Raw genomic sequence first — 24,792 nt, 5'->3', positions numbered from 1 at the left:
TCATCAGGCCCCCCTCCCTTCTTGGGGACATCCTTTGTAACCCAATAACAGGCCTAAGGGTATGCAAGACACACCTCAATTTACACAACAAATCTATGTCTGGTGGCTTGTCTCTGATTAACAGCTCCTCTTGTTAAAACATTCCAAGCCTTTAGACAAAGCTTCATGTCTTTAACAATTACAAGTCAAAGAATCTTTAAACCCACCTACAACCTCTAAGCCTCCACTTCGAGATGGCCCACCTTTTCGGGCCAAACCAATGTATTCCATGTCTTGATTTATGACTTCACCTGTAACCCCTGTCTCCCTGAAATGTATAAAACCAAACTGTAACCCAGCCACAGGGAGCCCACTTGCTCAAGGCTTCTTTGGCATGGCTCTGGGTCCTGGTCCTCAAATTTGGCTCAGCAAACCTCTTTAAAATTATTTTACAGAGTTTGGCTTTTTTCCTCTTAACAAAATGAAGCTTTGTCTAAAGGTTTGAAATATTTTAAGTAAGGCTGTTGATGAGAGTGAAGTCCTGGGACATATATCCAGACTCAAGTGATCTGTTAAGTAAATCGAGGACCTGTAGGTGTGGTTCAAGCTTTGTCTTGCGTGGCCTTAGGCCTGCTAATGAGTCACAAAGGACGTCTCCTAGAACGGAAGGTAGCACAATGAGGCAGGTGTGACCTTCCTCCATTGGCCAGCAACTCAGCCTTAATGTATTTCAATCCCCTTGACCAAGAGGGAGGTCTATTCAGGCAGTTGGGGGCTCAAGATTTCATCTTCGTTCACAAGGCAAAGCTTCATTTCTTCAACCAGTCACATATCAAAGGCTCTCTGCACCCGCCTATAACCTGTAAGCCCTCGAGGAGGTTCCGCCTTTCCGGGCGGAACCAGTGCCCACGATTTCGCTGCAGCCGCGCCTCCGGGCATGGCCACAGGACCTCTTGAGGCCACGCACTCCTGCTGAGCACTCGGCTCAGAATTAACCTCTTGGAAACCTCATCACTACAGGCCTGGTACAGTGGCACTCCGTGAAATTAGACGTTATCAGAAGTCCACTGAACTGAACTTCTGATTCGCAAACTTCCTTTCCAGCGTCTGGTGCGAGAAATTGCTCAGGACTTCAAAACAGATCTGCACTTCCAGAGCGCAGCTATTGGTGCTTTGCAGGAGGCAAGTGAGGCCTATCTGATTGGCCTCTTTGAAGACACCAATCTGTGTGCTATCCATGCCAAACATGGAACAGTTATGCCAAAAGACATCCAGCTAGCACGCCGCATACGTGGAGAACGTGGTTAAGAATCCACATAGGCCGGGCGCGGTGGCTCACGCCTGTAATCCTAGCACTCTGGGAGGCCGAGGCGGGTGGATCGCTCAAGGTCAGGAGTTCGAGACCAGCCTGAGCAAGAGCGAGACCCCGTCTCTACTAAAAATAGAAAAAAATTATATGGACAACTAAAAATATATATATAGAAAAATTAGCCGGGCATAGTGGCGCATGCCTGTAGTCCCAGCTACTCGGGAGGCTGAGGCAGTAGGATCGCTTGAGCCCAGGAGTTTGAGGTTGCTGTGAGCTAGGCTGACGCCACGGCACTCACTCTAGCCTGGGCAACAGAGTGAGACTCTGTCTCAAAAAAAAAAAAAAAAGAATCCACTATGATGGGAAAACATTTCATTCTCAAAAAAAAAAAAAATTCTCTTCTTCCTGTTAAATTCTCTTCTTCCTGTTATTGATAGTTCTGAATGTTAGATTTTTTTCCCCCTCATGGGGTCAAAAGGGACCTAAGTATATGATTGCGAGTGGAAAAACAGGGGACAGAAATCAGGTACTGGCAGTTTTTCCATTTTCATTTGTGTGTGAATTTTTAATATAAATGCAGGGATGTGAAGCATTAATGCAAGTCAAATGTTTCAGTGAACAAGTTTCAGCAGTTCAACTTTATAACAATTATAAATAAACCTGTTAAATTTTTCTGGACAATGCCAGCATTTGGATGTTTTTAAAACAAGTAAATTTCTTATTGACGACAAAAAAAGAAAAAGGATTAACATCTTTGAATTACTTTACAGCGTGGGTTTTTTTCTCCTTAACACCCAAATGTTAACATTTCACCACACTTGGGAGTCCCGGGGTTCTTGGGCAGGGGTGGTGCTTCACCTCCCGCAGGGCACCCTGGGAGGGCGGCGCAGGCGGTGACGTCAATGACCGCGCCACACACTGGACGTGCGCGTGCGCAGCCGGACCGCCGCTTCCCAGGGGGCCGCGCGGCGCGTCCACTTCCGGCGGGCGGCGGGGCCCGGAAGCGGCGCTCCGGTCGGCGAATCCCGAGGCGCCAGGTCGGGTGGCGGCCGGAGCATGCGGGGCGGCCGGCGGCCCACGGCGCGCAGCGCGTTGATTTCCCCGCGGCGGTGGCGGCGGCGCGCGGCGGCTCTCCCGTGATCGGCGGCCGGCTGGGCGCGGGGCGGACCGGGCCGGCGGCGCCATGTGGAGCGGCCGCAGCTCCTTCACCAGCCTGGTGGTGGGCGTGTTCGTGGTGTACGTGGTGCACACCTGCTGGGTCATGTACGGCATCGTCTACACCCGACCGTGCGCCGGCGACGCCAACTGCATCCAGCCGTACCTGGCGCGGCGGCCCAAGCTGCAGGTGAGCGCCGGGCTGTCCTCGCGCCCGGCTGCAGGCGCTGCGGCCGGGCTCTGGTCACCCCGGGTGGGAGGCGCCCCGGCTCGGTCTGGCTGCTGCCCTGTCGGTCCCCTGCCGGCTTCACGCTTTAGCAGCTCTTCCTTTGCGGTAGGCACAACAGACCCGCCGTCCTGTCCAGGCCCGAGCTGCGTGGAACGGGGGTGGAACCTGACCCCGTCCCGCAGCCGTGCGGCCGCCGGCTCCCGGGCGTGGCTGTTCTGGGGGGGTGTGTTCTGCCTGGAGCCTTGCCGAGCTAACTTTCTTGACGCCCCTTTCCAGCTGAGTGTGTACACCACCACGCGGTCCAACCTTGGTGCTGAGAACAACATCGACCTAGTCTTGAACGTGGAAGACTTTGACGTGGAGTCCAAATTTGAAAGGTATGTGTGCAGGACAAAGAACCAGCGACACGGTAGATGTTATTAATGTGTGGATTGCTTAAGAGTTAGTGTTACGTCTACCTTGGAGAAGCAGTCTCACTAATGTCTTGAAAGTGGTGGAATGTTTTAACTGGAGATCTGTACTTGGCATGTAAACATTCAGACTTGAAAGTAGATGGTGCAGGTGTAATGTCGGAAGTAGCGTGCGCCAGTGTCTGACGGCAGTGGGACGCACAGCAGCAGGGGCGGGCGGTGGTTCCAGTGGAAGCAGGTGTCACACTCGGATGCTGTGCTAGAGAACTGAGTTGTCACAGCTGTGAACAACTGGTCTTTTCCTGGTGGAAGTAGTTTATGTAAGTTACTTGTAAAGGAAAAGGGATGGGATGGAGGAAACAATTTTGCAGAAAATCATTAGTGACATGTGATGTTAGAGTAGATCAGAAAATGTGCAAATATGTAGAGTAACTTTTTAAAATTTTTTAAAAATTACATCTAACATATGGTTCCAATTTTTTAAACTCAAGTATAATTTTAAACATTTGCTTCTTGCAAGTCTGCTTTTTTCCTCTTCATGCCCAGGGAGTGTCAGGTGAGAGTGATGAAACTGCGAGACTTTGTACTGGAGTAAGTGCCCCTTGTGGGGCAGCCCCGGTGGGACAGCTGGAGGCGGTGCTGGGGGAGGGGAAGCAGGACGGCCATTGGGTGCCAGTTTCCGCCTGGCCACCCCGGCCCTGAGCCCTCGGGCAAGTTATGGCTGCTGAGCCCTGTGACCTGGAGGCAGGAAGTGCAGCTCGTTCAGCTTCCACTTACAGCAGCCACATTTTTAAAAAATGTTGAGGGCGTGTCTGTGTTGGGTTGCGTTTCACAGGTGTGAATGCTGCCTCCTCTGTGTCAGGCCCTGTGCTGGTCAGCGAGGACAGATAGGTGGGAGGAGGAGAGGAGTGAGTGCTCTTGGGCTGGCCCTCTTGTAGCTGCCCTGGCCGGCTCAGGGTGCATCTCGCCAGGAGCGCCCCCAGGGAAGTGGGCAAAGCCTCGACCGCTGCTGAGCGGAGCCGTCAGACATCGTGGTACCCGAGCCACGCTCTTTATATTTGGTGCTGGGGTGTCCGTATTCCTTTGTGTCCCGCTGCAGCGGGAATTACTTAGAACTTCAGCCATGAGATTGTAAAGGGAGGAAGAGGAAGGACGAATCCTAAGCAGCGGAGGCGTGTGCTTAGTGCAGCGGGAAGACGGAGCCGGGCAGTGCGAGTGAGCAGCCGGGTGGTGGAGACACAGCAGCTCGTGGCGCCTCTACCCGGTGTGACTCTAGGATATTGGCAGAGTCAGGGCCAGCCAGAGGCCTGAAAGTTGGTCTTTTGTGGCTAAGAGTCTGCCATCTTTGTTAAAAATTGTATCCCCAGAAACTACCCACATTACGTTTCTGATCGTTTCCAGTGGTGTGGAAGAAGCGCATGTGGCATATGTGGCTGAACTTGGTTTGTGAGACTGGGGTCGAGCTTTCCCCCTGTGGCTTTGACGTTGTGTTGTTTAGTGGAAACCAGCCGGTGTCCTGGCCAGGCCCGGGTGCCAGTTTCCACCTGGCCACTTTAGCCTGTGACCTCGGGCGAGTTAGGACCTCTCTGAGCCTGGTGAAGTGGAGGCAGGAAGTGCCGGCTCCTTCTTTCAGTTAGAGCCGCCCACCCCTGGGACACATCTGCGCTCAGGATTAGCAGTAAAGTCACAGGCAGGTGGGTTTCACTTTTAGTACTTCTGAACTAAAGTTAGTTGACTTGAAACAACATTATTTGTGAAGCTGTTTGAGCGGTTTCTGTGTGTATAGACATAGAATATGACGTGTGTGTGGATGAGATGATAATTTGTTCTGTTTCAGGACAGTTAATGTTTCTGTACCAAAGAAAACAAGAAACAATGGCACGCTGTACGCCTACATCTTCCTCCACCATGCCGGGATCCTGCCGTGGCACGACGGGAAGCAGGTGCACCTCGTCAGTCCTCTGACCACCTACATGGTCCCCAAGCCAGAGGAGATCAACCTGCTCACGGGGGAGCCTGCCGCGCAGGTGAGGGTCTTCCCTGTTGCTGGCAGCGGAGCCTGTGCTCCTGCTGAGAGTCGCTACGTGTTTCTCCACACGGGCGGCTGAGGTCAAGGGCTGTAGTGGCTTTGTTGGAAAGTGAAGCCATGTGGATGTCACTGGCATGCATTTCTTCCTTTCAGCTGAATAATTTCCCAGAGGTTTGCAGGTCAATTTTACATCAAATTGGGGACAATTTAAGTGATGACTAGTATTCTTTGTCTAGATTCCGTCTCAGGCCTTGGGCCTTCCCAGTCCCTGGGGAGCACCTGTCCCCTCCCGCTGGGTCCTGCAGAGCTCACGACACCCTTCTCACCTGGAGCTGTCACTTGGGGGGGGCTCAGACTGCACTGTGTGTGGCACTGGACTATTGTCGGATGTTTATTCTCAGAATTATTGAAAAGGTATATGTACAAGTTATATTTCATACTTCTGTAGAGAGCTTTATGTGCAAAAAAAACTGGAAATCGTGATTGATCATTAATGGGGCCATGGGTGAAACAAGGAAATACCTACGAGTGTGTTGACTGGAAGTTGAGATAATTTACAAAAGAAGGAAGACGGCGGCTTTTCAGGACTCGGCCGTGAGATTGTTCCAAACACCTTGGGGTTGAGGGCAGGTTTTGAAGACCCTGCCAGCGCCAGCTCTGGCCTGTCCGGGGGCTGCACTCCTGCCGTGTGTCCGTGGGAAGAGCACCTGGCGCCTGCTTCCCTGTCCCTTCGCGTGGGGACGTGGCCCTCCTCCCAGGCGTGCTGAGGCCGTGAGGGGTGGACGTGTAGTGCGTGGAGCCCTTTCTGGAACGTAGCGGTGTGAATAAACGTGAGCTGCTGCTCTGTTTGGAGACCCGCCTTCGGTGTAAATTATCGCAGCCAATTAAATTATCATAGTGTGTCTTTAGGAAATACTGTTTCATAGAGTTTATCAGATCTGGAATAAGGACCCCCGTCAGAGTTTCTTTTCTGAATTCAGTGTTACCGAGATCGATGCCTAACCCTCCACGCCACCCTTCCCAGACAACCTCACACGTTTGGTTTGCACGCCGTCTCCTGTTTGGTCTCCTTAGCACCGCAGGGCTGAGTTAGCTCCAGACTCACTCGCTCTGCTGCCAGGATCACGGGGCTCTTGCTCTCCTCGGGGTCCCAGAGGGGGGCCTGCTGAGGTTGGCGCCCTGGAAAAGGGATTGGTGCCATCCATGACCACATGTTGCAAGACGGCTCCCCCGGCTCCTGAGGAGAGGAGGAAGGCGGGTGTGCAGTGAGGGTGGGGCGGAGCTGGCAGCCGCAGGGTCCCTGTGCCCTCCCAGTGGGCTCCTTCCCCCCCTGCGGCCATCGGGGCGGCCAGTCTGTGCACAGTGAGGGTGCCGATGGCCCTGCTGCCCGGGTCCCCTCGGGCACAACCTTCCTCTCCAGCACCGCCTCTGTCTTCCTCCTTCAGCAGCAGATCGAGGCAGAGAAGAAGCCGTCGAGCGCCCTGGACGAGCCGGTTTCTCACTGGAGACCGAGGCTGACGCTGAACGTGATGGTGGACAACTTCGTCTTCGACGGGTCCTCCCTGCCGGCCGACGTGCACCGGTACATGAAGATGTGAGTGCCGCTGCCAGGCCCACGCAGAGCGGGTGGCGCGGGTGGCGCGGCGGCAGGGGTGGGAGCCACGGGCCCAGGCAAGCCTGCACCCCACCCGGCGCCTGGGCCCGGCTCCTCCCCCGCCTCTCGGAGGACATGCCGACCGAGGTTCCCACCAGGGATCGGAGGGAGACGAAGGGCATTCGAATGCATCCATCTTGCCCTCTGCTCCCGGGAGGGCTTCTGTTGGCAAGAGGAGGGCACCGTGCACCTCGTCACCTCCTTTCTGTACCTCAACTTGTGTAAATTTACTTAAAATTCACCATTACATCATTGCTTTAGTATCAGTTGTCATTAGTTAAATGTAGCATTAAAATCAACGTGTTTGGCCACCTCAATTACCTTGTGTCTGCGCTCTGGGGAGCTCTGTCCACCCGCCGCCGCACAACCTCTGCAAACGCCACGCTCAGAACCGCCTTTCTGCACCATCAGTAATGCCCGTGGTGTTGTCACCGGGTTTTTGTGTTCTTTTTAAAAATTTTAATTTTTGAATATGTGATACACGTGGCTAAACGTCAAAGGTGCAAAAGGGTCACTCAGTGAAAAGCTGCCCTGCCCTTCTGCAGCCCTGGCACGCCAGGCGCGGGTGGCGGGTGGTCGCTGGTGGTCTGCCTCTGCGTTACGGGACCCCTGAGTCCATGCGCGGAGGCCCCGGGCTCTGTCGTCCCCCCACCGCCCAGTGCCCACGGGGGCCTGTCCTGCCTGTGGCCACAGCCGTGCTGGCGGGGGGCTCGCGCAGGGGCGTGTTGCTGGACTCTTCTGTTTGGGAGGCTGTGTCATGGGACCACTGGGACCAAGAAGCCGCTGAAGGTGGTGCTGGGTGGGCTTTCTCTCAGGGGGACCCGGCTTCTGGACGTGTCGAGTTCACCCCCGGGTGAGAGGCGTCCTGCTGACCGGGGAACCGTGCTTTGCCGCAGGGTCCAGCTGGGGAAGACCGTGCATTACCTGCCCATCCTGTTCATCGACCAGCTGAGCAACCGGGTGAAGGACCTGATGGTGAGCAGCTCCTGCCTGCCCAGGCCCCGGCCCTGCCCACGGCAAGTCGGTGGCTGCCCCCTGCCCCCCTGCCCACGGCAAGTCGGTGGCTGCCCCCTGCCCCGGCCCTGCCCACGGCAAGTCAGTGGCTGCCCCCTGCCCCCCTGCCCCGGCCCTGCCCGCGGCAAGTCGGTGGCTGCCCCCTGCCCCCTGCCCTGGCCCTGCCCACGGCAAGTCAGTGGCTGCCCCCTGCCCCGGCCCTGCCCACGGCAAGTCGGTGGCTGCCCCCTGCCCTGGCCCTGCCCGCGGCAAGTCGGTGGCTGCCCCCTGCCCCGGCCCTGCCCACGGCAAGTCGGTGGCTGCCCCCCTGCCCCGGCCCTGCCCACGGCAAGTCGGTGGCTGCCCCCCTGCCCCCCTGCCCACGGCAAGTCGGTGGCTGTCCCCTGCCCCGGCCCTGCCCATGGCAAGTCGGTGGCTGCCCCCCTGCCCCCCTGCCCACGGCAAGTCGGTGGCTGTCCCCTGCCCCCCTGCCCACGGCAAGTCAGTGGCTGTCCCCTGCCCCCCTGCCCCGGCCCTGCCCGCGGCAAGTCGGTGGTTGCCCCCTGCCCCGGCCTTCAGCATTGCTGGGGCAGTCTCCGAAGCTTGGCACTGAGCTCTGGCTGCGGTGGGCATGCTGCCCTCAGACCTATGAGTCCTCATTGAGGATCTTGGGACCTGGGCCTGTTCTGGGTTTGCCACTGGCCGGTGAGGGGTCTTCCCCACACCCTCCCTCTGAGCCCCCGAGTGAAAGGCTCTCGAAACACAGCCTGTGAAGTGCGGGTGCCCGAGTGCCGTGCGAGACGGCGTCTGCGTGTGTGTTCTGGTGTGAGGCGCGGGTCAGTTCGGAAAGCATCTTGGGCAGACTGCGCCCGCAGGGCTGGTCCCGCACCCAGGCCCTGCCTTGGAGCTGTGGCTCCTGGTGCCCCAGAGGCTGAGAGGCCTGTGGGCAGTGGCCACCCTGCGGACTCTGGTCTCCTCGTGGCTTCAGGCAGCGACGGCGCCCCTTTCCCCCAGGGTTGCTTTGAGAGCAGCTGGAGTGTGGCCGACCTTTGGCTGATCGTGAGAGTAATGAAAGTGTTAATCTTCATGTCACTGTGCACCGGGCACTGTGCTAAGCGCATTGTGACCATTGTAGCAGTCGTGTGAGGAGCGGTGGTGCTGTCATTTCACAGGTGAGGTTGTTTGGGGTTAGGATGTGACCTCCAGGCCAGGGTCAAGTGGGAGCAAAGAGCTGGATTCTCACTTCCCCGAGCCGTTGCCGTCCGTTGGGCGCCCTCTCTGGAAGCCAGGCCGTGTGTCCGTTCTCTCACGGCTGTTGGTAGCTGAAGCAGATGCATCCCCATTTCACAGCCTCAGGGCGAGCGGGGACCTTGCCAGGGTGTGCAGCTGGTCAGCAGCGCCGGGCATCTGGCTGCTTACGTGCCTGCCCGGACTCCGCCACCTCCAGCTGACGGTGGTGTGCAGGGACCACAGCCTGGCCCCGCTGTTGAGAGAGCTCCCTCACACGGGGTCCTCTGCTGTTTGGAGCTCCGCCTGCCCCTACGCAGCCTGCAGGCTGGGGCTGGGGCAGCCGGCGGCCGGCGAGCAGGTCTGGCTGGCGCTCCGCCTCCCTGAGCGGCCCCGTTGCAGCCCTGGTTCCCTTCTCTGTTTCCTGGAGTGTGCCTCGTGCTGTTTGCAAACCTCAGGTCATTCCAGGTTCTGCTGAAACGCACGAGATGGTGCTTTGTGAACTGCAGTGCGCCCACCCAGGTCACCCTTTGTAAGGCCTCGTGGTGCTGGCTCCCTGCGGGCAGTCGGGCAACGCTGGGTCATGAGAGGATGGCTGTGGGTTGACGTCCTGGGCGTCTGTCTACAGATCTGTCTGGCTGGGGCTCCAGGCAGTGTCTGCAGAGCACCTCCCAGTCGTAGCCCACGCTGCGTGGTTTGGGGAGAGTCCCATGCACAGACGCAGGGACTAGTGTGCAGGTGGCCGGCTTTTCCCTGGCCACGTTCTTCTGCCGCACTGGTGCTTTGTCTCATCTGGAGCCAGTTTCAGGGGATGCTGTCTTTGCAGAACAGCCAAGCCGCCAAGTGCCAGCAGGAAGCGGGCATGGCCTGCTGGGGGCCTCCGACAGGCCTGGTGGCCTGAGGGCTGCCAGAGGCCTGCTGCCCCCTGCACCGATGCCAGTGTGCTGCGTGGGGCACCCCAGCGTAGGCTGCGGTGCCCGGGATGCCCAGGCCTGGCGTCTGGTCAACCTGGCATGATGCTGGCTGCCGACTCCACCAGGGTCGAGGGCGTGAGTCAGGGCAGGCGGATTGGACAGTGCAGCTTCGCTGGAGGTTCCAGCACGTGGAACGTGGCGCTTGTGCGTGTGTTGGACCCCTGGGGGTGGTCACCGCCGTGTGCTGTAGGGTGTGGGCTTGCCTTTGTGCACCCCGTCCCATGCCCTCCCACCTTGCTGCCCTGGGCCTGGCCCCATGCGCTGCCAGACCGAGCGCTTGCTCCTGAACCCCCCTGACCCCACGTTCAGTTCTGTGCGTCCTCAGGAGCTGGGCCCAAGTGCTGCCTCTTCCTGGAGCTCTCTGGTGTCCCCACATCCACCCCTGCCCGTGCTCCATCCTGCAGGCTCCGAGGGCACTTGGCCTGTGTGCCCTGCGGCTGTGGGTGTCCCCCAGGTGGTCTCTGGTCCCAGGACAGGTGTTGCAGCTCTCCAGGCCGTGCTCTGCCCCTGCCCTCTGCTCAGCGAGGTGCCAGTGGGTTCGTGTGGCTGGGAGAGTGGAGGGGCGCACACGGATGGGTGGGGTGCTGCTCGTGCCCCTGACCTGGGGGGGTGCGGTCAGAAGGGACGTGGGGCTCAGGTGGGTGGAGAGAGGAACCTGCCCCGTCCTCTCCCCACAGGACTCCGTGTGACAGGAGAGGGGGCGGTGGGGGTCACTGGCCCGGCCTGGCCCTGTGGGTGGCCTGGGCAGCAGGAAGAGGCGCAGTGTCCGGGCTGTGCGGGGACGCCGCGGGCGACTAGACTCGCTCAGTGAGACGCTGGCAGCCGTGACCCCATCTGTGTGGTGGCGTGTTCTCATGTGTGGCTTTCCTCACACAGGTGATAAACCGCTCCACCACGGAGCTGCCCCTCACCGTGTCCTACGACAAGGTCTCGCTGGGGCGGCTGCGCTTCTGGATCCACATGCAGGACGCCGTGTACTCGCTGCAGCAGTTCGGTGCGTGCCGGCTCCCAGGCTCGCCCGCGCCTCGTCTCCCGTTTGTCTGTCTGGAAATGACCTGGTTGATTATGTGGAAATTTGGTTTATTAAGAATGTGATGTGTGAAATGCCACAGTTTCGGTCAAGGGAAGCTTAGCTGTTGCTGAGATTTGCATGTTCTGCGTTGGGAACCGTCTGGGACGTGGGGCGGTGGGAGTTGCCCCTCACGGTGCGTCTCGTCCTGCAGGGTTTTCGGAGAAGGACGCCGATGAAGTCAAAGGCATTTTCGTGGACACCAACTTGTACTTCTTGGCCTTGACCTTCTTTGTCGCCGCCTTCCACGTGAGTTGTCCCGTGTGCCCAGGCCAGGGCGTGGGAGGCGCAGGTGGTGGGGAGGCTCCCTGGCGCCTGCACCGGCTGGGTCACTGGGCCTGGGGTTCGCGCAGGCTGCCCTGCACCCTCCCACCGCCCAGCAGTGTGGGCACAGCAGCCCGGCCCTTTCTCCTGGCTCCCGGGGCCACAGAGCGTGTCCACAGCCTCCAGGACTTTGGCCTTGGCTGGCTTTGGGGCGGTTTCGGAAAGAAGATCAAAAATGCTTTGAGCAGCGTCTCTCTCAGTGAGAATGATGAATGTATTTATTACTAAATTATTTCATTGTATAAATTCTGCATAACTTCAAGATTTGAAAAATCAGTTCTGTGTATATCCCATGGTCCCCTTATCCTCTGGGGACATGTTCTAAGAGCCCTAGCGAGTACCTGAAACCTGCGCAATATGAAACCCTGTGTACGCTATGTGTTCTCTACATGTGCGTACCTGGGAGAAAGCTTAACTTATAAACCATGCACAGTAAGAGATGAGCAGCGATACTGGCAGTAGAACAATTTGGGCCATACGTTGTAATGACACTTACACGATTGTTGTCGCACTCTCAGAATATCTTATTGTACTGTGCCGTGGGCATCTGAAGCCACAGACAACAGAACTGCAGGTGGGGGCTGGCATGCCCACTTCATACGTGTGCAGGTGGCGGCTGGCGTGCCCTCACTTCATACGTGTGCAGGTGGGGGTTGGTGTGCCCTCACTTCATACATGTGCAGGTGGGGGATGGCGTGTCCTCACTTCATACGTGTGCAGGTGGGGGTTGGCGTGCCCTCACTTCATACGTGTGCAGGTGGGGGCTGGCATGCCCACTTCATACGTGTGCAGGTGGCGGCTGGCGTGCCCTCACTTCATACGTGTGCAGGTGGGGGCTGGCGTGCCCTCACTTCATACGTGTGCAGCTGGGGGCTGGCATGCCCACTTCATACGTGTGTAGGTGGGGGCTGGCGTGCCCTCACTTCATACGTGTGCAGGTGGGGGCTGGCGTGCCCTCACTTCATACGTGTGCAGGTGGGGGCTGGCGTGCCCTCACTTAATACGTGCGCAGGTGGGGGCTGCTGTGCCCTCACTTCATACGTGTGCAGGTGGGGGATGGTGTGTCCTCACTTCATACGTGCGCAGGTGGGGGTTGGTGTGTCCTCACTTCATACGTGTGTAGGTGGGGGCTGCTGTGCCCTCACTTCATACGTGCGCAGGTGGGGGCTGGCGTGCCCTCACTTCTGTGCAGGGAGTCTGGAGCAGCTGGGAGGAAGCTGTCATGGCTGGCAGGCGGGGTTCCTGACCAGGGTGGGAAGGTGAGAAGGCGCCAGGCCATGCCGTCAGCGCTGGTTCTGAGCTCCTGGGAGTCTGGCTGCCAGTCAAGCTAAAACTTACAAAACCATGTTGGGGAATCAAGTCTTGATTTGTATTACAAGGGCAGTGTCTCTGCTGGGCGTGGTGGTGGCTCCTGTAGTCCCAGCTACTCGAGAGGCTGAGGCAGGAGGATCTCTGGATCCCAGGAGTTGGAGGCTGCAGTGAGCTATGATGACACCACTGCACTCCAGCCTGGGCCACAGAGCCAGACCTTGTCTCTTAAAAAGGAAAAAGAAAGTGTCTCTAAGGATGAGCTTGTGCATTTTTAACGCTGTGAGCAGGAGGCTGCCACCCTGAGTAGCAGTGGCTTGAGGGCAGGGCAGGGCGTGCCTGGCCAGCACGTGCTCCGAGGAATCAGGGTGGAAAGTGAACATCCCAGCGTCCCTGTGGGCGCTCCTCCCCACCATCCGAGTCAAAGGTGGGCATTTTAGAAGGGCCCCGGAAGAAGGCCACCCCGGAGTCCCACGGTTCTGAGCTGGCGGGTGGGCGCATGGGGCGCTTGGAGGTGTGGACTCCGGTGTGGGCGTCTGCCTGGGTGCGCCCCTGTGGTCGGGGCGCGGGGCCAAGAACACGCTGAGATGCCCGCTGCTTTCCCGTCTGCTCTTCCAGCTGCTTTTCGATTTCCTGGCCTTTAAAAACGACATCAGTTTCTGGAAGAAAAAGAAGAGCATGATCGGCATGTCCACGAAGGCAGGTAGGGGCCAGACCGCACTTGCTGCTGGCGGGCCGGTCTCGGGAGTTAGATGAAGCCGCGGTTTGCGACTGTGGTGACGAGCGCTGCAGACGCCACCCTGGGTCGGCTCTGGGGAGGCCTCTTAGGTCAGGCGTCCCGAGCCCGCGCAGTGATCCTGGCGTGACTGCCGGCGGCCACACGGCCCAGGGCTTGGTCAGGCTCGGTGAGCGTGGGCTCTGGCCTGCGCAGTGGGAAGCCAGGTGCCTGCGCCTCTCCGACCTGCCTGGGGGCTCGTGGGCCTGAGGTAGGGCTGGGCCCATGCGCCTGCCGGCGTCCCTGGCGCCTCCAGGCTGGCTGTGCTCCGCGCACTCGGGCCCCAGGTGTGTCCCGCGGGTGGTCGCACGTGCTGAGCACACGGACGCTGGGCGGGCAGGGTGGGCGGCACGTGGGGGCGAAGGCAGCTGTCAGCCCAGCCCTGAGCAAGTGTCTCCAACAAGAAAACTTCTTTCTGTCACATGGAAAAGACATGCCCAAGTGGGTGGTCCCAGGTGGTCCTGGCTACTCGGGTGACCCCACGGTGTCACCAGGGCTCAGGGGCTCTGTCCTGTGCTACTGTCCTGGGAGGGGAAAGGGCCTCCCTCCCGAATCCCCTGCCCCCGGCCTTTCGGGCGTCCCAGGTGGGGTGGGCGGCAGACAGTGGTATGGCCATGACCAGCTTGTCCCCTGGCTCCGGGCTCTGCTGCCCCGGCCTGCACGTAGCCCTTGAGGGAGGAAGGCCTTAAAAAGCGGGAGTGGTCTTTGAAGCGCAGCTTTAGAAGAAGCGTCTACCCCAGGGAAAGCAGGACGGGGTGCGGTGAGGACGAGAAAACCTGGCAGTGCCCGCCAGCCGTCCCCTGCGTGTCCTCTGCCTGCTTGTGCGTGCTTGTAGCGTGGTCAGACGCCCCTCACGGGGCTGCCTGAGACCGTCTGGTCGGTTCTGTGGCCTCTGATAATCTCGTGAGAACGTTTTCTGTAGCTGCACGAGGGTCTACACTGTTCCTTCTCAAATGGGGTGATGAGGACTGGGGGGGCACCAAGCTTCCCGGGCGGCGGGGGCAGGGCTGCCCGCACCTCCCCCCAGCCCGGCCTCCCGCCGCAGTTCTCTGGCGCTGCTTCAGCACGGTGGTCATCTTCCTGTTCCTGCTGGACGAGCAGACGAGCCTGCTGGTGCTGGTCCCCGCGGGCGTCGGAGCCGCCATCGAGGTGAGTCCCGGGCACTGCCCTGGCGCCAGGCAGGTGACCTGGGGACCTTGGCGCTCGACGAGTGCTCGGAGTCCCAGAGCTGTGCGCGGGAGTGGCGGTGCTCTCCCGGCGGCCTCCGTGTTCTGGAAGCGCCGAGGGACAGGAGGTGGCTGCTGTCTAGAGCTTCTGCAGAGGGAGGCAGAGGTGGCCTTTGTGATGGCGTCTGCGGACGAGGTCACCGTCAAGCCAGATGTCCTCATGCACTTGGTAAACTGCTGCGGCAGAGCAGAGCCACGTAGCGCCTGCCATGGCCGTCAAGAAGCTGGTGCTTTGCTGGAGACTGAGGCACAGCAGCTAAGGTCACTTGGTGCCCTTGGTCTGGCCCTGGTGGTTTGGGGACTCCCGAAGGGAGCCTCGTGGGGCAGGGTGGGCGTGGGAGCCAGGCCTTTGGGGGCCATCCGGGGGTGGGGGCAGGAGCGCAGAGCAGGGTGGGATCCCGGTCTCTCTCGGGGCGTCTGCGCACCCACCACCCGTGAACGGGAGCCCGAGTCAGACCCGGAGGCTCTGCGTGTCCCACTGTGGGTGCTGGCCCCGTGGCTCTCAGCGCCTGTCTGGGGGAGCTCGGTGGGTGTGACCCTCCACGGTCCCAAGTTCAGGCAGGGCCAGTCCTGAGCGCAGCAGGTGATGCCGGCCGAGAGTGTGGGGAGGGGGAAGTGGGGTGGGTCCCAGAGAGTTCAGAAACAGGCTTGGGACCTGCCGGGTACCCCAGGAAGGAGGTGGGGCCGTGTGGGGGCAGGTAGGGTGGCTCAGAGCAGACGGCCTGCTGAGGGTCGGGGCAGAGGGCAGGGGCGGCCAAGCGGGGTGTACAAGGTGGCCCGAGTGGTCTGCGCCTGGGCTTGAGACCGGCCCTTGCTGTCCAAGCAGCTCTCCCTGGCTCCCCTCAGCCTTGGGATCTGAAACACACGACCCCTGTTTCTCCCCAGCTGTGGAAGGTGAAGAAGGCCCTGAAGATGACTGTGGTCTGGAGGGGCCTGAGACCCGAGCTGCAGGTAGGTTCCTGCCGTGGCCCCAGCCACCTCTCTGGGACGCTGTCATCTTCCCACCCATGCCGTGGTCCGTGTTCTGTTTCCCGGCCAGCCTGTTCACGCCCCACAGGTGTCGCACCCTGGTTGGGTGCTGACCTCCGAGGGAAGGTGGCCCCGTAATCCTGCTGTTTACCCCCGCGGGGGTGGCACACTGCGGGCGCCGCAGGTCCTCGTGGACGTGCTCGACAGGGCGATTCTTCATCCTCCTGAGGCTGCGCCAGTCGTGGGCCCGGCTGTGAGGCTGTTCAAAGCAGAGCCCCAGCCCCATCCTACAACAGCCCGCTGAGGGGTGTGGGGCTGCCTGGCTCCGCCTGGCCCCAGGGTCGTGGGGACTGTCGGGGCAGCAGTCCCGCCGGTTCCACCCGCAGTGGCTGCTGCTGCTGAGGGGCAGTTGTCCCCAGTCCCCACCTATCGATAAGTCTCCTGGGCAGATCGGGGCTGGGGTTGGACACCGGGGCCGGCAGTTTACACTCGCAGGGCTGCTGTCCCGTGGGAGGACCTGGGCTGAGGTGGGACCCTGAGAGGTTGCGGTGCCCACTTCTCTAGGCTGTGAGATTGGGGACAGGTCGGTGGGCGCAACCTGGCGTCTTGTAGTTTAGCACCAACCCCGAGACTCCTCCCCCTTGCTGGCATTGGAGCAGTGTCAGAAACGTTTCCCTACACGGAAGTGTTTTCACCGTGTACACCTGCAGCCCCCAGGAGCGGAACAGCCGCAATGGGACACTTCCGCCTGCAGGCAGCCCTGGTGTGGTGGGGGCCTGGGGCTGGGGGAGGCAGCAGGGAGTCTGTAAGACCCTCTTGGGCCCCAGGAACGGACCTGCGTGCCCTGAGGCCCTGCAGGGCAGGAGGGAGGCCTACGGTGGGTTGGCCGCAGGCTCCTGCCTGAGTCTCGCTCCCGCACGGGGAGCCGGGCCAGTGCAGCTGGGCGTGACACTGTCAGCTTCACAGCCGCGTGTGACCCTCCCCAGTCAGCTGAGCTGTGCTGGGATCCCCTTCCTGAGTCGATTAACGTTACTGTGTTGAATTTCACAACAGTTTGGCACTTACAGTGAATCTGAGAGGAAAACCGAGGAGTACGACACTCAGGTGAGTGACAGGTGGTTTGGGGTGTGCACGCACGGCGAGTGAGACCCTGAGTAGCAGGGTCCGCAGGGCTGGCACTCAATGGGGAAGCTGATGGGACACCTAGCTGGTGCCGTCCTCGCTGGGACACTCAGTGGGGAAGCTGATGGGACACCTAGCAGGTGCCGTCCTCGCTGGGACACTCAGTGGGGAAGCTGTTTCGGGGGACACCTAGCAGGTGCCGTCCTCGCTGGGACACTCAGTGGGGAAGCTGTTTGGGGGGACACCTAGCAGGTGCCGTCCTCGCTGGGACACTCAGTGGGGAAGCTGTTTCGGGGGACACCTAGCAGGTGCCGTCCTCGCTGGGACACTCAGTGGGGAAGCTGTTTGGGGAGACATCTAGCAGGTGCCGTCCTCGCTGGGACACTCAGTGGGGAAGCTGTTTGGGGGGACACCTAGCAGGTGCCGTCCTCGCTGGGACACTCAGTGGGGAAGCTGTTTCGGGGGACACCTAGCAGGTGCCGTCCTCGCTGGGACACTCAGTGGGGAAGCTGTTTGGGGGGACACCTAGCAGGTGCCGTCCTCGCTGGGACACTCAGTGGGGAAGCTGTTTGGGGGGACACCTAGCAGGTGCCGTCCTCGCTGGGACACTCAGTGGGGAAGCTGTTTGGGGGGACACCTAGCAGGTGCCGTCCTCGCTGGGACACTCAGTGGGGAAGCTGTTTGGGGGGACACCTAGCAGGTGCCGTCCTCGCTGGGACACTCAGTGGGGAAGCTGTTTCGGGGGACACCTAGCAGGTGCCGTCCTCGCTGGGACACTCAGTGGGGAAGCTGTTTGGGGGGACACCTAGCAGGTGCCGTCCTCGCTGGGACACTCAGTGGGGAAGCTGTTTCGGGGGACACCTAGCAGGTGCCGTCCTCGCTGGGACACTCAGTGGGGAAGCTGTTTGGGGGGACACCTAGCAGGTGCCGTCCTCGCTGGGACACTCAGTGGGGAAGCTGTTTGGGGGGACACCTAGCAGGTGCCGTCCTCGCTGGGACACTCAGTGGGGAAGCTGTTTGGGGAGACACCTAGCAGGTGCCGTCCTCGCTGGGACACTCAGTGGGGAAGCTGTTTGGGGGGACACCTAGCAGGTGCCGTCCTCGCTGGGACACTCAGTGGGGAAGCTGTTTGGGGGGACACCTAGCAGGTGCCGTCCTCGCTGGGACACTCAGTGGGGAAGCTGTTTGGGGGGACACCTAGCAGGTGCCGTCCTCGCTGGGACACTCAGTGGGGAAGCTGTTTGGGGGGACACCTAGCAGGTGCCGTCCTCGCTGGGACACTCAGTGGGGAAGCTGTTTGGGGGGACACCTAGCAGGTGCCGTCCTCGCTGGGACACTCAGTGGGGAAGCTGTTTCCTTGGAATTATGTTCAGCCCACCTTGAGCAGGGATCCCAGGAGTGAGTCCTGCAAACTTAAGTTTCTCACTGGGAGGAAAGGGACTCGCAGGGACAGGCCTGGTAGGTGAAGCTGCGCCTCTGTCCCCAGTCCCGTTGGGAATGTTACTGTCATCTGTAAGACGATATCCGCCAGGCGCCCAGGTCATTCCTGTGTTGTCTGCTGTGGTTGCTGCCAGCCGACCTGCTGTCCCCAAGAGCTCGGCGGCCGGGGCCTGGAGGACGGGCCCAGCATCGCGGGCAGCGGCTTTTCCACGCTGCCCTTGGGTGGTGGAAGTTTCGGTGTGATGTAGTAAAACATTTCTTCTGCACAGGAATGGTTTTAGTTCTTTGGTTTAATGGTCATCAGTTTACATTCCAGTGTTTATTGAGGTTGTGATAAAGCTCAAATCAGAGTAAACATAGTTAGCAGCGTAGCTACATCATTCTTAGAGGTGATCTCGGTACACGGTTCGGAAGTGTCTTCAGATTTCTTCCCATGACGTTTGTTGATCTGCTGTAGGATGGTTGGTTTGTTTTGTTGGTTTTTGATGAGGCAGAATCTATACGTTGTTAACCGATGTCCACGGTTTGCCTCGGGGCCTGCTCTTGGCGCTGTGCGCTCTGTGGTCTGGCCCTTGCGTGGTGAGGCCGAGCCACCAGTGCCGTGTTGCCCCGAGCGGCTCCGCTGCTCCAGGGGCTTCTTGCCTTCCTCTCGCTCGATGTCACCACGTTCTGTGAAAACCCTGCAGGGTCTGAGGTGGGCGTGTCTCACTGGGCATCTGTCCCTTGGCAGGCCATGAAGTACCTGTCCTACCTGCTGTACCCTCTCTGCGTCGGGGGCGCCGTCTACTCGCTCCTGAACATCAAGTATAAAAGGTAGGGCGCCCCGCAGACCTCACGCCTCTCCACTGTTCACCCGGAAAATCCGCTTGGTAACTGAGCTCAGAGCAGACCGGGCCGCGGCGCTGGGGCAAGTGCTGGGTACAGGTGGGGACAACACCCCGGCTTCCCCCAGCTCCGCCCTGCTGCTATGCACGGCGGGCTCTGTGCCCCGTCTCCTCCCTGCGGTGGGACGGGGACGGCTCTGGCCCTGTCTCCTCCCTGCGGTGGGACGGGGACGGCTCTGTGCCCCGTCTCCTCCCTGCGGTGGGACGGGGACGGCTCTGTGCCCCGTCTCCTCCCTGCGGTGGGACGGGGACGGCTCTGGCCCCGTCTCCTCCCTGCCGTGGGACGGGGACGGCTCTGTGCCCCGTCTCCTCCCTGCGGTGGGACGGGGACGGCTCTGGCCCCATCTCCTCCCTGCGGTGGGACAGGGACGGCTCTGGCCCAGTCTCCTCCCTGCGGTGGGACGGGGACGGCTCTGGCCCAGTCTCCTCTCTGCCGTGGGACGGGGACGGCTCTGGCCCCGTCTCCTCCCTGCGGTGGGACAGGGACGGCTCTGGCCCAGTCTCCTCTCTGCGGTGGGACGGGGACGGGTCTGGCCCGGGGCCGTGCGCCCTCAGGAGCAGGCGTGAGGCTGGAGGCACAGCCTGGGCAGCGGAGGGCGGGCGGAGGCTCAGTGTCCCAGGCAGGGGGGCTGGGGGGTCTTCCAGCCCGAGAAACACAGGCACTGCCCCCACCCCACGAGGTCGTGGGTGTTTATAAGAGGATGTTTAACGCAAGTTTCGTCAGTTTAACACAGGTAGTAGATGGTTTGGGAGGTTGGGCTTTTGTAGTGCTCACAGCTGTTCTTCCGTTCCAGCTGGTATTCCTGGCTGATCAACAGCTTTGTCAATGGTGAGTCCCCCTGTCCCCGTCTCAGTGACAGCGTTGGCAGCGATGCTGCCTGTATCGTTCCTGCCTCGTGACCCCTCGCGGTGGCACCCTGTGACTCGAGGCTGATCCCCATGGGCCCCGTCCACCACCTCCCTGGGGCCCTACGCGCACCACAGGGGCCCGCCTGGGCTGCAGGTGCCAGGGCTGCCTGAGTCAGACACAGCGGCTGCCCTGGGCTTGGAGCCGAGCGCAGGCGCAGGCAGGTGTCACCTAACGACGCAGTTATGGTCTGAGAGTGCACTACAAGGCCATTTTGTCGTGGTGTGAATGTCACCGGGTGAACTCACCCAGGTGGGGCGGCCCCCGTGCACCTGGGCTGTGTGCAGAGCCGCCGCAGTGTGGCTGGTCCAGCGCTGAGCAAGTGTCGTCTGTTTTCTGCACGAAGACGGGTCCGCGGGAGCCTTAGGCAGCCCCGCCCACGTCTGGCGCCTCAGAGCAGGCCAGGTGCAGCACCTGGCGTCCTGCTCTCACAGGTGCCCCGCGGAGACCCGCCAGCGCTCGTGCAGGAGGTCGGGGCCCCTGCGCCTGGCGCTGGTGTCCTGGGGTGCGCTGGGCTGCGAGGGGCCGTGTGCAGCCTGTACCCCGCTGGGCCACCGCCCTGGCCACAGCTTCAAGATGTCCTTGGGAAGCGGCCCGCGAGCCCTAGGGCCAGCGTCCATCTCATGCGGCACTGCGGCTCCCCAACTGCCGTGCCCCTGGGTGTGAGTCCCATGCTGCCCCCTGTACCCCCAGGACACAGCCCAGAAGGTTCCGGTGCCTGGCACACACTTGAACCCTGTGGGCAAGGGTTACGCTGAGTCCTAAGAGTTTCACTCTCCGAGTTGTCATTGACTCTTGGCAAATTTACCAGCCGGAAAGCTCCGTGACACCAAGGCAGACTCTCCGGAGTCTGGATGTGGGCTGCTGCCCGACATGCGCAGACGCGGGCCGTGGGCGTGGGGCCACCCTCCACGTGTGCCCTCTCTCCCCGCAGGAGTCTACGCCTTCGGCTTCCTCTTCATGCTGCCCCAGCTCTTTGTGAACTACAAGGTAAGGCCCTGCAGCTCCGGCAGACGGTGGCGCGTGTGCCCTCTGCCGCGCCTGACCTCTGCTCTCTCCCTGTCCCAGATGAAGTCGGTGGCGCATCTGCCCTGGAAGGCCTTCACCTACAAGGTGAGTGCTCCGCCCGGCGAGGGTCGGGTTTCCTCGTGAGCAAGGCGGGCTGGGAGACGCCGTCCAGGGAACACCACTGCCGGGGTCGGCTCCACCCAGAACGCTTCCGGTAGCCCATGATTTTGTTGAACAGTTGAAAAATGTTCAGGGATCTCCTTTAAAAAATATGAAAGCCAGAGAGTAACTGTGAAAAAGCAGCGAAAGACTATGGTTCTCTGCCTGTGCTAGTGACAAGGTATTTTGAGTTAAAAGCCATGTTCTTTCTTGGCAACCTGTGTCAAAAAACAGAGCCCCCTTGGCCCAGTAACCCGGAGTCCGGCTGGCTCCGGCCCCCCGTGGTACAGGGAGCCCCGGCCTGCAGAGCTCGGGGTGGCGCCCTGACTCCGCGTGGGGCCGGAGGTGCCTCAATGCTGCGGGGTTGGGGGGGGCTGAGGTAAACTGCGAGGCGGCGCCAGTTTTCTGGAATAAAATTGTGGGCTCCAAGAGGAAAGTGCGGCACTCGGGTGGTTCTGCTCTGGGCTGGGGTTTCGGGACGCGGAGAGCCCAGGCCAGCCCCGTGGGGCCGGGCGGGGACAGCACAGTACCTGGCACTTCCTGCCGCTGTGGGGAGCCGGGGACGAGGGCTGCGTGTCGCTGTCGCGCACTCGGCTCTCTCCGCGCACAAAACAGGTAGGCCCAGGCTCATCTCCATCCCCCGGCCCTGCAGGCGTTCAACACCTTCATCGACGACGTCTTCGCCTTCATCATCACCATGCCCACGTCGCACCGGCTGGCCTGCTTCCGGGACGACGTGGTGTTCCTGGTCTACCTTTACCAGCGCTGGTGAGTGCGGGCGTCCGCGTCTGAGCGCGCTGCTGTGTTTCACAGACGCCTGCGCCGGGTTATCCATCGGGCAGAAAGACACCTGGCGGGTGCTTTTCTGTGTTGCCTGGAGCTTGGGTTGCGGTTGCCAGGGCTGTGACGTGGCGAGAAATCGTCCCCGTCTCGCTGTTGTGCTTCAGACCTTTAGACCTGCTTGTTTCCGTCTGCGCTGTTCTCAGACAAGCACGTTTCTGCCCCTGAACTGTCCACACGTTCGCAGTCGTCGCTGCAGCAGAGACAGGGGAGCCCGAAGGGCTCAGCCTTGCCCTGCGTGTCCCGCCGGCGGACACTGGGCTCGGGTCTCCAGCAATGGGAGCAGCCTCTGGGCCCCCTGGGCCCCCGGGCCCCCGGCCCTGCAGGGAGCAGCCTGTGAAGAGCGCGCCCACCTGAGCCCCAGCTGCCCTCACGAGCCAGTCTCCAGGGCCTCGAGACCAAATCCCGTCTCCCTCCCAGCTCGGTCCTTGGAGTGAGGACCGTCAGCCAAGGAAAAGCCTTCGAGAGAGTGTTCTAGCCGCATCCCCTCCAGGGGGGTGTCTGGCCTCCCCTTTGCGCTGTGCATGGGGGTCCGGCGGGGGTTCCTGGGGCAGGCCTTCCCCGGGAGGCACCGTGGCCCAGGCCACCAGCCTCAAAGCCCCGCAAGGACACAAGCTGCTGCTCACTCGGCCCCGCCCAGGTCCCGGGTCCTGGGGTAGAGGGAGGGGCTTCTCCGTGCCGTGGTGAGCCCCGGTGCCTGCCTTGAGGGGTCTTTTCCACACAGCCCCTCCTGGGGGGCCCTGCCCAGGTCCCGGGTGGGCTGCCTCGGAGCAGCTGTGCCCTCCCATGTGCAGCCTCAGGCCCTGCAGCCCGTCCAGAACCTCTGTCCCCGTCATGCTGGCACCATTCTGTGGGTCTCTCTGACTCTTTATTCCAGATGTTCTGTACGTCCGCGTGGCCCACTCTGGGTTCCCCCACCACAGTCTGTGCGGTTTCAGGGGCAGCGTTTGTCTCTGAAAGGGAAGGGCTGCTCTCACGTGAGCACAGCGCCCCGCTCAGCCCTGCTCTCCGCGAGCACCGGCTAGGGAACCCCCGAGGTCCCTGGCTCCCCCTGCCCCAGACTGCGCCCAGGTGAGCTGACGCGGCTGGCCTGGCGCAGTCGTTCTGCAGGGTCCCCTCTCAGGCCTGGGTCCTCCCACGCCCGGGAGCCCCGGAAACCTCGGTTCTCTCTGAGGTGTCCGTGACATGCATCCCGCTCCAGACCTGCGGACGCTGCTGGGCAGGGACCCGGGGCTCACGGTGGGAGACGGGTCCGCTTGTAAAGCTGAAACCTCACTTTCTCGTCTGGCTGCGTAGAGCTCCCTGCTGCAGGTGCCGATCCGTCGTGCCTCAGTTTCCAAGCCGGTGACCAGGATGGCATCGGCAAGGCCCTCTGGGGCATCTCGGGGTTGAAGGGAGCAGTCACTTATGCTCACGGCCGGACCGTGGCCTGGGAAGCCCCGTGAGCACGAGCTGTCGCTGCGCTGTCGTGCGAGCCCCCGTAGTTTTACGGTTCCCTGAGCGCCCTCCCGTGTTGCCAGGTTGCTCTGCCGAGAGCCGGCATCCGCCTGCCCGTCCGGCAGACCCGGGACCGGGCTGCTCAGCCCCATGGAGGCAGCAGACCCTGCCGCCTCGCCTTTTTCCTACTGACTGGTTAGCGTGCCGCTGTTGGAAAGTGAGTCAGGACTCACATCTTCTCCCGCAGGTGGTCACAGCTCCGGTTGGGTGGGCTGTGACCCGCCCTGTCTGTCCTTGCAGGCTTTATCCCGTGGATAAGAGCAGAGTGAACGAGTTCGGGGAATCCTACGGGGAGGAGCCCGCGCAGAAGCCGCACGCGGACTGAACGCCGCTGGACGCCGGGCTGCCGGCCGAGCAGAGCTTGTGCTGTCGACTGAGTATTCTGGAAGCTTTTGGTGGAATCTCCTGGACGTCACGTCTTCTGCGTTGCCAAAATCCCTTTGAACGTTTCTCGTACGTCTCCCGGGTTCCCCTCCTGCTGGATTTGGAAGGTGCTGGTAGCATCGCGATGCCACGTGTGAACATGTCTCGGCCACGGAGCCGGGCACTGCTGGTCACCTGGGCTGGGGGGCAGCTCCCGGCACCGGAGTGTGGGGGTGGGCTGTGCCCTGTCCCCGCAGCCAGCACCTGCCGGGAGCCCCGGGAGACGGGGAGGTGTGGGGTTTCCATTGCAAGTTGTTTTTTAAGTGCTCCTTACGTGAATTTCAAATGCATATGGAGATTCATTCCATATGGACTCTGGGATCAGATGGCTTTTCCCCTTCTGTTTAGAGTTTGATTGTTTTAAAGCTTTATGTATGTTTCTATTTTAAAATAAATTTTTCTGGCTGTGACAGTTTTCTTGACCTGGTAGGATATGGAAAGTACATCAGATATTTATTTAAGTTTGACCTTTTTCTAGGAATTAACACATAATGTAGATTTATTTATGCATTAAAAAGAGAAAAGTTACAGAGGCTGCTCCAAGCCTTGAATCATGAATGCCCTTGACACTTAGGCCTCACTCACTCAAGCCTGAATTACACAGAATCGTAGCCGATCGGATTAGTTGTGTCTCTGTGAAGAGAAATGCCCTGGGCAGACGCAGAGAAAGGTGGAACAGGAAGGTGTGTTTTGAAAGACGAGTGGAGAATGCCAAGATTTGGTGGGCAGCGAAGTCTAATCGTGTTCAGTGAGATTACATTCTTGAGAGCGCAGTTTTCAGCGTGTGCCTTCATCAGCTCGAACGCGTGTCTGTGGAACACGGCTGCGTCTCCGCACAGGCTTGTGGCTCTGCCCCCCAAACTCGGCCTTTGGAGCCCCTCT

The 24,792-nt window shown here is 60.6% G+C and overlaps 1 protein-coding gene across 2 annotated transcripts; it reads left to right on the top strand.

The window, feature by feature from the left end:
* Nucleotides 1-2,264: 2,264 nt before the first annotated feature.
* On the top strand, nucleotides 2,265-24,322 carry CLPTM1L (CLPTM1 like). Of its 2 annotated transcripts, none has more exons than XM_069492841.1 (17): nucleotides 2,265-2,633; nucleotides 2,949-3,049; nucleotides 4,920-5,109; nucleotides 6,560-6,705; nucleotides 7,662-7,740; nucleotides 10,836-10,953; nucleotides 11,183-11,277; nucleotides 13,279-13,363; nucleotides 14,481-14,584; nucleotides 15,547-15,612; nucleotides 16,684-16,734; nucleotides 18,923-19,005; nucleotides 19,871-19,905; nucleotides 20,918-20,973; nucleotides 21,052-21,096; nucleotides 21,803-21,918; nucleotides 23,728-24,322. In XM_069492841.1, the coding sequence occupies exons 1-17, from the start codon at nucleotides 2,472-2,474 to the stop codon at nucleotides 23,810-23,812; spliced, it is 1,617 nt and encodes a 538-aa protein (XP_069348942.1). In that variant the 5' UTR covers nucleotides 2,265-2,471; the 3' UTR covers nucleotides 23,813-24,322. The 2 variants fall into 2 exon arrangements, with proteins under 2 accessions (XP_069348942.1, XP_069348941.1); XM_069492840.1 differs by having other exon boundaries at nucleotides 2,438-2,633; nucleotides 6,557-6,705.
* The last annotated feature ends 470 nt before the right edge of the window (nucleotides 24,323-24,792 follow it).

Source organism: Eulemur rufifrons, chromosome 17, assembly GCF_041146395.1.
Source record: "Eulemur rufifrons isolate Redbay chromosome 17, OSU_ERuf_1, whole genome shotgun sequence".
In the NCBI taxonomy this organism is placed as follows: Eukaryota; Metazoa; Chordata; class Mammalia; order Primates; family Lemuridae; genus Eulemur; species Eulemur rufifrons.
This window is presented reverse-complemented; position numbering and strand designations above follow the sequence as displayed.

Coding starts and splice junctions, on each gene's coding strand:
- CLPTM1L (XM_069492840.1), top strand. CDS start 2,472: ATGTGGAGCGGCCGCAGCTCCTTCACCAGCCTGGTGGTGGGCGTGTTC. Junction 10,954..11,182: donor GTACTCGCTGCAGCAGTTCG/GTGCGTGCCGGC, acceptor CTCGTCCTGCAG/GGTTTTCGGAGAAGGACGCC. Junction 11,278..13,278: donor TCTTTGTCGCCGCCTTCCAC/GTGAGTTGTCCC, acceptor CTGCTCTTCCAG/CTGCTTTTCGATTTCCTGGC.